The following is a 10,686-nucleotide window of genomic DNA, read 5'->3' on the forward strand; positions in this document are numbered from 1 at the left end:
GACGGTCGAAGCAAGGCATAATATTGTGTTGTCTCAATTGTTTTTTTCACCAAAAGTCTTGCTAGAGTTAAAAAGAAACCAACATGATAAAGTGGAAATGACACGTGAAACATTTTGTTCGCAATTTGTTGATATATGGAGTTTTACAAAATGTTACGTGTTTCCTTCAAATTAAAAATGTGCTTATTAATTTAGGAGCTGTTTGATAACCATTTTATTTTCAATTTTGTTTTCACGTTTTCAAAAATTAAAAACTGAAATTTTGTTTCGTAGCTACTTTCAATTTTCAAAAACGAAGACTAAAACAAACAGGTAAAAAGGCCAAATTTGAAAACTAAAAACTGATAACGAAATAGTTATTCAAACAGCCCACGATCGACAAAGAATCTAGACCATGACTAATTAGTTAAGGGTTCGATTTCTTCCAACTAACGAAAAAGAAAAGCGTTATAAACATTGAACAGCTTGCATCACGTCAACAGCAACAAGCCTTGTAAAACATTATTCCATCTATCAAAAGTCTTAATACCATTTATTGCAAATTTGGAACAAAAGAAAAGGGAATGGCTTCAAAAGGAAGAAAAGATAATTCAATTGTTTACATTACCAACCTACAACAAAGTTCGATGTTATATCCCTATTTTTTTGTCCCCCTCATTCCACCCACCAGTTTTCCTCTGTATGGTACAACAATCAAAATTCCACCATTGTAGAGTTTCGAATACTAGCTGGTACGTGTTTCCGAAAAAGGGCAATTTACCTGAAGGCGAGAACAAATTTGGTGAATGGTCTTCTGCGGAAATTGCCTTACGTTAGGACCTGCCTGGCTTCGATATCCTTAAGTCTAAGGGTTACGGCTCTCTTGTGCGCCTCTAGTCCCTCAACTTCGGCCATGGTCGCCACGTATGGGCCGAGCTTTAGCAAACCTTCCTCTGTCAAAGACTGCACTGTCATGTACTTGAGAAATGAGTCCAAAGACACACCACCATACATCCTCGCATAACCATATGTTGGAAGGACGTGGTTCGTCCCACTCGCATAATCTCCCACACTCTCCGGTGTCCACTGCCCTAAAAATACAGAACCTGCACGCGAAAGATATCAAAGTTCAGATATCTACTTATTTTATATTGGCCAGAAACAAAATCGAAATTTTGTAGTGGCGAGGGAAAAAAGGCTGAAGCTAGTGAGTTTCATCTGTACAACTACAAGTACAAATGAGTGATCAGTAATCACTCACGTAGACCAACGTTTGGAACCATCGGGAAAATGGCAGCAAAGATCAGCATTGTGATACACAATTGAAAGACAAAAAGGAGGACAACTGTCAAGTAACAGGCTAAGAGAACTATACCTGCATTTTCAATGAAACTCTCCCACTCTTCTGCATCCTGGACATTGATGATCAGATGCTCGGGTGCATACAAGTTTGAAAACGAGACTGCCTGAGACAGCCATCATCATGTCTAATTTCAGGATCACGCAGAACGTCTCAAACAACATGCAGGTAAACAAAAATGTTGCTTTGTAGACATGCAGATACAAAACTAGTTGTCATTTTTGTTTTACAAGAAGCGATAGCGAACAAAATAGTTGTCATAAAAATACTAAAAAGAAACACTTTTAATCAAATGCACCAATTGAGATAATAAAATATGGACAAAAATAATGAGGACCTTTAATGTTGAGAGCCAAATAAACTGAACCAATAGACAGCAACAAAGCAATTCTAATTTTCCATGGAAAGGGAATCCTGAAACAAACATTGCACTTTTGGACACCATTTCATAAATCACATAAAATTCAGCTCCAGTGACTAATATAAAGAGGCAACTTAAGGACTTAACCCTAGGCTGTTATTTCTCCTTTCACGTCCAAGATTAAAGTGTGAGTGTTCTAATCCTAGATCTAACGACCCAAAATTACCTTCTTAAGTTGCCACGTTACCAACTCCTTACTAGAGCAAGACTGTATCTAATTAGAAAGCAAGACTGTATCCATACTATGATATTTTCGTTGAGTTCTGTAGACTCTACAACCTCTCCAAGGTAATTTAACATTTGATGAGATGAATTGCATGCTACAAATACCGTGACACTAGTCACTATCCTCTACCGATTTCCACATGTGATTCCAGTGATGTACGTAAAGACTTCCTAAATTTGGTGATAGGGATATCATGTCAGGATGCAAGGACAAACCTCAACCATATCCCGAGCGAACACTGTGAAACTGTGGCTCAGTGCTTTTGAAGCAAACTCTGCCCTTGGTAGGCTGTGGCACTGTTTGCTGATTTCCTCTTCTATAGCTTTAACATCCACACCATCCCCAGCAACTACAAGAACAACTTGACTATCAGGACCATGCTCAGCCTGAAATTGCCTTAGTTAGTTATGCATCCCGTTGGCCACAAACATTCCAAAATACTATATCAAGCATCCATATTTCATATAATGCACTAAAAGTTCTGTAACAAATAACAATGTGCCTCGTTATACATCTTACAACATCCAGCTTGAAGTCACTTCAGTAGACTAAAGTTGAATCAAAGCCTAAATCTTTAAATCTGTAAGTGGCTAAATTGTATTCAGTTAAAATACCCAGTATGATTATGTAGCAAGTTGCAACTAAATACCTAGTTCTCCTACCAAATGTTAAATTATGAAAGCGATCAATCATAAACTAAGAGAGGCATTGCAGAAAAAGGAAGCACCTGAGAAAGCAAATCAGCAGCTATATGGACAGGACTGGCATGTTTGTCAGCAATGACCAAAACTTCCGAAGGGCCCGCAGGCATGTCAATTGAAACCATGGCTTCGCTGTTCTGTTAACAAAATCAGAAAGGGAAGTGGGGCAGTCAAATCAAGATGGTAAATGCAATGAATCTCCCTTAACTCCCATGTTTCAGCTTCTCTAGAAGTTATGCAAAGAACTTAGAAGTATTTGTACCTGGAGAATCATTTTTGCAGCGGTGACATATTGATTTCCAGGGCCAAATATTTTTTCAACCTGAAATTATTTGAAAACAAAAATTAAATAAAGAAGAGCAGAATATTACGACTTACAATTTTGAGAAAATTGAGAAGATAAGTGAAATTTCTAAGAAACATAACAACATAATAGCTAAGTTAACTTCAGTCCTCTGCTTTATAAATCATGCTCAGAATATATGAGCTAATAATTTGGTAACAAATATAAGGCACAGCACAAATATCTGGAGATGTTATGAACAACACAACAAGATAAAAGGGAAACTAACACCTTTGGGCAAGATTGCGTACCCCAAGCCATAGCAGATATCGCCTGTAAATCACAAGAATTATCAGATTACTGTATGTGATGAAATACATATAAGTAGGTTTTCAGTGTTTACAGACCTGAGCACCACCAGCTTTAAGGATGTGAGTCACACCAGCCTTCTTAGCACAATATAGTACTTCCTGGGGGGCAAAACATAAATGATCAGCTCTCGTTTTGGAATCCTTTCATTATGCATTCTGTAAAGAATCACCTTGCGTATGGTGCCATCCTGACTTGGGGGAGTTGCGAGAACAACAGTTTTACACCCAGCAATCTGTGCAGGCTGATATGCATGATAAAGCATATGTCCATCAAATCTTTATGACTTGATAATAAAGAACCATGATAAAGATTAAAGGATGATACACGACCAAAAGCAACTTTTGCAACGAAAATGATAAACTTACAACAGAAAGCATCAGAGCTGTTGAAGGTAAAACTGCAGTTCCTCCTGGAACATAAACACCCACAGAACCGATGCTTCTTGCCACACGTTTACATTTGACACCCTGAATGGTTAAGGATGCTTAGAGACTCTGGGTATATAGAAAAAAGCAAGCTGCAATAAGGACTTACCTTCATGTTCTCGACACTTTTCTCAGCTGATTTCTGAGCAAAATGAAATGCATATATATTGTCATATGCCACATCAAATGCTTCTTTAATAACTGCATCAAGCTGCATAAGAAAAATATCAGAATTCAATACATAAAATGAATATCTTGTATCCAGAAAATATGTCTACACAGAGATACCTCAGGATCTGGAAGCTCGGATACTTCTACAACTATGTTATCCAGTACAACTTTGTCAAACTTTGCAGTATACCTGTGTGAGAGAAAAATAAATAAAGCATATTAAAACAACAAAAAAATCATTAGTCAAGTTGCTGAGTAGAAAGGCATGTTAATAAATATATAGTCATAATAAATCATAAAATAATAAAAAGGATTAATGAAGTACATACTCCTTAACTGCAGCATCGCCTCTTTTACGAACCTCATCAACTATAGGGTTGACCTGACCAAGAATAGCTACTACATTTTTTGAGTTCATGTACAAAGATAACCGGGAAAAAAAAAAGAAAAAAAAATAAGATAAAAAATTTGTCAGGTTCTTAAACAACAGTCAGGATTTGGGAACAAAAGAAAGGCTCACCGTGCTGAAAATTGAAGAAAAATCTATTCGTGGACGAGCTTTTAGGCTTTCAACCTCAGGTGGGGATAGTTCAGATAACCTGTAAGACTTCATTGAGCAAGTTATCCCCTGACAAGCAAACCCTGAGCAAACAGTAAACTTTAGTAAATCAAGAAACGAAGTAGTAATTCCTCTTAAGTCTTACGTTTCGCAAATTTTATTTGCACTTATGCACATAAACAAATTTAAACTTTTTAGTTTTTAAACCACTGAATAGCTTTTAGTACGATTCGTATTTTCAATCCAGCTTTCAAAAATTCTCTAAAATCGTGCACAGCAGTTTTACCAAATTTCGAGTCAACTTGATATCAACAAGCACTATACTAACTCAAATACAATACAGATAGAAAAGTTACAGAAATCGAATCCACTCGATCAAGAAGGTCAATCTCTACTACAAAAATGTATAAGAAAAAAAACCAACTTTGATACAATACAGACAGAACTCTCAGAGATATCGAATTGACTCGAAATTTGACATACATGGTGAAAATAACTACATAATCACATTCAATGTGAGTAAAAATGTCAATCTTTCAACTGACCATTATAATTTGACACCAAAATCAAAGGAACGAACCGCAATTCAGCGAAAGAAACCGAGCAATGATGGATTCATACCTCGTCGGAGAAAAAGATTTCGGGTTTTCGGGGCGGCAATGAGCGGATGAAATTGTCGTTTGATGAAACAGCTGCTGCTGCTGATGCTGCGATTAAAACACTGAATCCGACTGTCCATCATAAACGCCTTCAAGCTAAATTAATACACAAATGTAAAAGCGAAAAGAAAATTCTCACTTATTTTCTGTTTGGGTGGCGAGAAAATGCGAAGAAACGAAAAGAAAATTGACAGTTTTGAAATTATGCACGTGGTGGCAGAGGGAGAAGGAGAAGCTGAAGATTTACCTGCAAAATGGAAAGTAAGCGCGCGCGACGGCGGTGGGTGACTGACTGAGCGTACGGGCAGCCACTGGTTCTAGTAGCTAAGAGCATCCAAATCCAAAGGAGATGCCAAAATAGCTACGAAATGACATCAAACTCCAGCTTTCAATTTCGTAGTGGCGCTGGGTCAATTAAAGGCAAATTCTTTTACTGTTAAATTTGAAAGCAAACGTCAAATTTATTATATAGTTTTTTAATAAATTAATATAATATATAATAAATGTTGTGTTTTTCAAGTTTTTGATTGGTTGTGTTAATCATTGAACCCCACAAAAAATTAAAAAATTTAATAAATAACATTATTATTTGACATATCGGATGGAGCAAAATATTACATAAAATGTTAAATTGTCATATAAGCTATTAAATATTATTTTGATGTTTAAAATTTGACACATCTTTTGAAGATGCTCTAATAATGCCGAGTTGGAGTGGGCTAGAACAAAACCGGGTTTTAGTTTTAATGGGCCACATGCCCAAACTTCCCTCACCAGAGATTGGGTTAAGAGTTCAGCCTATAACCAACCCGAACCAGACCGAAATTAAAGAAAACGGTTGTGTTATATTATTGGACCGTCAATTTAATTCAAGGGGGCTCAGATTAATGTCCGGACAAAATGACAGGAGAGCATCGCTGTTGGAATAATTGGGTTCAAACATAAGGTATGTTTGATAACCATTTTTATTTTAGTTTTTCTGTTAGAGATAAATGGAAAGTATTGAGAAAATGAGGGATGACAAGAGTAGAGAAAGGGAAAAGAGAGAGATGGATGCGAATGTATAATGCAAAAACTTAAAAGTTTGTTTTCAATTTTTGTATTTTCAATTTTCATTTTTTATATATATTTTTTTTCGTCAAATGATAAATTTTGTATATTATGCTATATGAATTTCTACTACTTTAACTCCGGTGTAGTTTTAAGAAGAAAAAAAGAAAACTAAAAACTAAAAACGAAATAATTATTAGCTGACTCAAAACAAATAATGAATGCAGTAAATCCATATCAAAATTTATAACTCCAAAGTAATTGAAGAAGCAACAAGTTATTGATACCTTCCTTCCTTTATACTTTGTATCAAAAAAAACCCTTTTTTACATATACAAATCTTGAAGCAAAAATATCACACTGAGATGGAAACAACAAGAAGAGACTGAAAAATTTTCCAAAAATCCTCCAAGTACTGCTATATAAGACTGGTTCTGATTCCTCATGGACTATCCTGAAATTCAGTTATGTCCTGGAAACTCTGCAACCTTCTTCTCCTGCCCGCCTTGGGAACTGGGGATGATGAACTGATGTAATCTACTGATTCTCGATCCTGCTGCTGATCAAATCGCAAAGAACGGCGCACTGCAGAATTCCTTGGTGAACCAGCATTTCCGGATATAACATTTTTGTGTTTAAGATCAACTGACTCAAGCTTTGAGCCCAGACTTTTCATTTGTGTTTGCAGACAAGGACTTTCAGAGGGTATGTTACAGTTGAGGTTTTCGTTGTTAAAGTCAAAGTATTCGGTGCTTCCGTTAAACAACTCTTGTTCTTCTTCTTCAGCCATATCTGCCCAACTTTTCTTACCACAACTGTACATTGAAAGATCAGGACCCTGCTTTTGATTTTCTGCTACGGGTTGCTGGACCTCATTTATTTCACCAGAACTGTTCTCTCGGAAGCAGCCTTCCACAACAATCGGTTCCATGCTGCCTAAAACAGTTGTATCAGAGCTCTGATTCTGACCTTCATCAATGACAATATCCAGTGCTTTTGCATTTTCACCTGCCATTTGTGGTTCTGCAGATTTCTTGATACCACCGTTTTCCCAGCTGCCCCTTCTCCAGTCTCCGTTCACAGTATTCTGGGAAGAACTGACCACAGTTGCTTTATCTTTCAGTTGGAAACAGCCATCACTCACCCAAGAGGTACCCTTCCAATTTCCACTTGACATAGGTTGCAGAACAGATCGTGCCGCTACACCTATTTGTGGTTCTGCAGATTTCTTGATACCACCGTTTTCCCAGCTGCCCTTTCTCCAGTCTCCGTTCACAGTATTCTGGGCAGAACTGACCACAGTTTCTTTATCTTTCAGTTGGAAACAGCAATCACTCACCCGAGAGGTACCCTTCCAATTTCCACTTGACATAGGTTGCAGAACAGATCGTGCTGCTACACCTCCTTGGGGCCTCGTCAAATCTCTGCTAATTGGTGAAGACAAACTAGACACCGAGTTGTGAACTGCGACTTCTGACTTTCCAACAGTTGAAGCTGGCAAATCTTCATTGAGACTTTGAACAGCATGTGCTCGCACGTTTTCTGTTTTTAGACATCGGTCAAATGAGAGTTCCCTCCTCGGATGTCCACCATTAAATCCCCAAGGAGATCTTCTTGGTTGTGAAAATTGAACTTCTGGATCCCATATAGCAGGAGCTGGAGAAAAATATGTCTTTGTATTTGGAGTTGTTTCTGCTCCCACTGTACCACCCTGATTATCCTTCATTCTGCTGGAAAAACTAGACCTGCTCTCACACAGGTTTTTGAAATAACGATCTTTCTTCCATTGATCAACAGATAGATTCTCTTCTTCGCGTCCATCTGCTCGCCTTCTGGAGAACATGTAAGATCTTCCATCCTGTTGAATTGGTCTTAAAACTGATTGTGCCTCTAGTTCGGTCAGCATTTGATAAGCACGCTCAAAAGACTTGGCATAAGATTCATCCATTGGTTTATTTCCAGATGAATCTCTTACAACTTGAAGCAGATGTTTTGCTTCTGTAAATCTGTTCATGTGCATCAAGCAGATTGCTAAATTGCATTGCTTGTTCTTATCCGGTTCCAATGACAGAGCTTTCCTGAGATTTTTTACGGAACAGATCATATACATATAAAAATGCATCGTTTCACATGTAGGAATATAAAGCAGGATGTGCAGAAACTTACAAGTAATACTCTTCAGCAGTTTTGTAATCACCTTTCTGCAAGTAAGCCCAGGCCAAGTTCCCTAGTATTCTGCATTGATAGAGAACCGAAGTCATCTAATTATGCAGAACTTTGGGGACCAATTAGTAAGAAGAATGAGAAAAGCAGCGAATTTCACCTTGCTCTCTCTTGTTCAACAGTAATTTGAACCTTCCTCCCCTGAGCTCTTGCAGTCTTTGTCCTCCTTCCACAAAAAGCTATACCTTCGTCAATGTGTTTCAGTTTGGACTCGAGCAATTCAATCTCTTCTTCAATCCTTCCTGACCTCTGCAAAACCGATAAATGATAAACATACACAGACACGCACAAAGAGAAGCATATGCAATTGCGATAACCTCGTTGCAACAGGTTGATATACCTCGAAATTATGACAGAATATTCAGCAGTACGATGTAGAAATAGATGCTAAGGCATTCTAGAAATAAATATTCGGAAATAAATACATTGTTGATAAACTACCATACATATATTCTACTGATATAAAACAGGAGAGAAAAGTGAAAGGGAGCAAATAAAAGGGCCACGAGAGAGGAATTTCCGATGTTTAATTTACACTGCAAGTGTGCCTAGAAAAGTTACAAGAAGGCCTACTTTTAGCCTCTTAGTTGCCTCAACATATCACAAGAAAAATTGTAACCTAGTTCTAGACTTCTAAAGTTCCTACTTTCAACTCACATTTGAGCACTAATCTTTCTTAAAGTCTTGCATATCATGTGTAAAATACGTTTGCATCTCGTACCATGATTGAGTTGCAACTGCGTATTCAAACAAGGAGATAACAAAATATAAGTAATTTGTCGTAGAAATGGAGGTGCTTTACCTTGTACAGTTCAACTAACACATTGTTAAGAGATTCCTGAGAATCATACGGGCAGAGATGACGAAAAGATTTGATAGCTTCAATAGCCTCCTCCGCTCGATCCAATTGTTTCATCACAACTGCCATGTCTTTCAAGGCACTATCAACTCGATCCCCGGCATTTATAGCTGCCCAGAAGAGGGATATGGCTTTGCCTGGATCCTTGTCTATCAACTGCATTCGAAGAAATGCAAGTCTATCAAATACATATAGCAGTGACGAAAAATAAAAGAACCTTGACCATGCAATTTATATCAACCCGAAAAAATCAAAAAGGCTACTTTCTACTTTGTATACCCAAAACCTAGTAACTTTTGTCTGCAACTCTAAGGTAATCACAGTAAGAGAACAACCAATTTCACATGAACAAAAAACTTAATTATTCACTTCTTTTTTTTATCTTAACAAATTGCAAGAAAGATATTCCAATAAAATTTCCACCAATTTAAGGAACAAAATTGGCATCTAAATTCTTACTTTCCAGGAAAAAGGAGAATTTTCCGGGAAAAAAATTCATTAGGGGAAACCAATGAACAAGAAAGAAGAACAGTAGCTAATTTTGAAAAATAAAACCCATAAGAAAATTTATACCAAATACCCATAATAAAAGTTCAAACTTTCTTACCTGAACTTGTTTGGCTCTGACGTAGGGAGAATCGCCGGCAGGTACTTTATGCACAACGCGAAAAAGATCATCTTTGTCCGAAGGCGACATTCTCTTCCTCTCTGACATCGGCACCGCCGGAGGGGTTGGCGGCGCCGTCTTCCATGTCGCAGGCGGCGTCGAGAAGCCTCTTGTGCCAAAGTTCTTGTCTCTGGTCCACATTGTCCTATTACAGTATTACTACGAAACAAAATCTGTGAAATTACCCAGAAAAATATCACTTTCTCGGGAAAATCCTGAGACCCTTTTTGTGAATATCTCCAAGAAAGGGTTTTTTGGTAGCCGGAAGGATGCGTCACTTTCTTGGGAAAATTTTCAGAACGCGTTTCTTGATAGAGCGAGAAATCGGTTTTGGAGAGAGAGAGAGAGAGGCGAGGAAAACCAGTTAGTTTGCCTTGCGGTGAACTGTTTATATTGTTATTGGTTACCTGGGGATCGATGGGAAAGTGAGAGAAAATCACACAGAAAGTGGAAGAAAAAAGCAGAAAGGTGAGAGAAGGTGGATTGAGAATTGAGAGAAAGTGAAAGAAAATTAGCCGTTTATTCGTTTTCAAAAAGAAAATAGAAAGGAAAATTAGCCGTTTAATTATAATTACTAGCCGTTGGGATTAGGGACGGTTCACACGTGTGTTTGGCGCACATATGAAAGTTGAGTAATGCCACCCTCACTAGGGTGGGTACAGTACGGTTCGATGCGGTTCCACACTTAAACTGGAATCGGAAACAGAAAATATCATCTGTTCAGTTTGATG

At 37.7% G+C, this 10,686-nt stretch overlaps 2 protein-coding genes across 5 annotated transcripts; both read right to left on the reverse strand.

Annotated features, from left to right (window-relative positions):
* Positions 1-511: 511 nt before the first annotated feature.
* Positions 512-5,593, reverse strand: LOC137729001 (histidinol dehydrogenase, chloroplastic). 4 transcript variants are annotated; one of them, XM_068467818.2, is made up of 15 exons: positions 5,404-5,593; positions 5,119-5,252; positions 4,459-4,580; positions 4,268-4,320; positions 4,056-4,128; positions 3,877-3,978; positions 3,708-3,809; positions 3,512-3,583; positions 3,378-3,440; positions 3,262-3,303; positions 2,950-3,009; positions 2,714-2,824; positions 2,202-2,372; positions 1,355-1,445; positions 512-1,085 (listed from the first exon to the last, which is right to left on the reverse strand). In XM_068467818.2, exons 2-15 carry the CDS (start codon positions 5,237-5,239, stop codon positions 808-810), a joined length of 1,461 nt encoding a protein of 486 aa, XP_068323919.2. In that variant the 5' UTR covers positions 5,240-5,252; positions 5,404-5,593; the 3' UTR covers positions 512-807. The 4 variants fall into 4 exon arrangements, with proteins under 4 accessions (XP_068323919.2, XP_068323918.2, XP_088534728.1 ...); XM_068467817.2 differs by having other exon boundaries at positions 5,119-5,218; positions 5,404-5,578; XM_088678602.1 differs by lacking the exon at positions 1,355-1,445 and having other exon boundaries at positions 921-1,085; positions 5,119-5,218; positions 5,404-5,578.
* An 835-nt stretch (positions 5,594-6,428) lies between these two features.
* LOC137730242 (uncharacterized) lies at positions 6,429-10,482 on the reverse strand. The gene is made up of 5 exons (XM_068469306.2): positions 9,896-10,482; positions 9,232-9,444; positions 8,530-8,678; positions 8,373-8,441; positions 6,429-8,284 (listed from the first exon to the last, which is right to left on the reverse strand). The coding sequence occupies exons 1-5, from the start codon at positions 10,094-10,096 to the stop codon at positions 6,649-6,651; spliced, it is 2,268 nt and encodes a 755-aa protein (XP_068325407.2). The 5' UTR covers positions 10,097-10,482; the 3' UTR covers positions 6,429-6,648.
* Between the last annotated feature and the right edge of the window lie 204 nt (positions 10,483-10,686).

Source organism: Pyrus communis, chromosome 10, assembly GCF_041283825.1.
Source record: "Pyrus communis isolate YQ-2024b chromosome 10, ASM4128382v1, whole genome shotgun sequence".
NCBI classification, from domain to species: domain Eukaryota; kingdom Viridiplantae; phylum Streptophyta; class Magnoliopsida; order Rosales; family Rosaceae; genus Pyrus; species Pyrus communis.

Coding starts and splice junctions, on each gene's coding strand:
- LOC137729001 (XM_068467817.2), bottom strand. CDS start 5,490: ATGCTCTTAGCTACTAGAACCAGTGGCTGCCCGTACGCTCAGTCAGTC. Junction 3,584..3,707: donor CAGCTCTGATGCTTTCTGTT/GTAAGTTTATCA, acceptor CATGCATATCAG/CCTGCACAGATTGCTGGGTG. Junction 3,010..3,261: donor GTACGCAATCTTGCCCAAAG/GTGTTAGTTTCC, acceptor AAATAATTTCAG/GTTGAAAAAATATTTGGCCC.
- LOC137730242 (XM_068469306.2), bottom strand. CDS start 10,096: ATGTGGACCAGAGACAAGAACTTTGGCACAAGAGGCTTCTCGACGCCG. Junction 8,442..8,529: donor GTTGAACAAGAGAGAGCAAG/GTGAAATTCGCT, acceptor CTATCAATGCAG/AATACTAGGGAACTTGGCCT. Junction 8,285..8,372: donor ACTGCTGAAGAGTATTACTT/GTAAGTTTCTGC, acceptor AAAAAATCTCAG/GAAAGCTCTGTCATTGGAAC.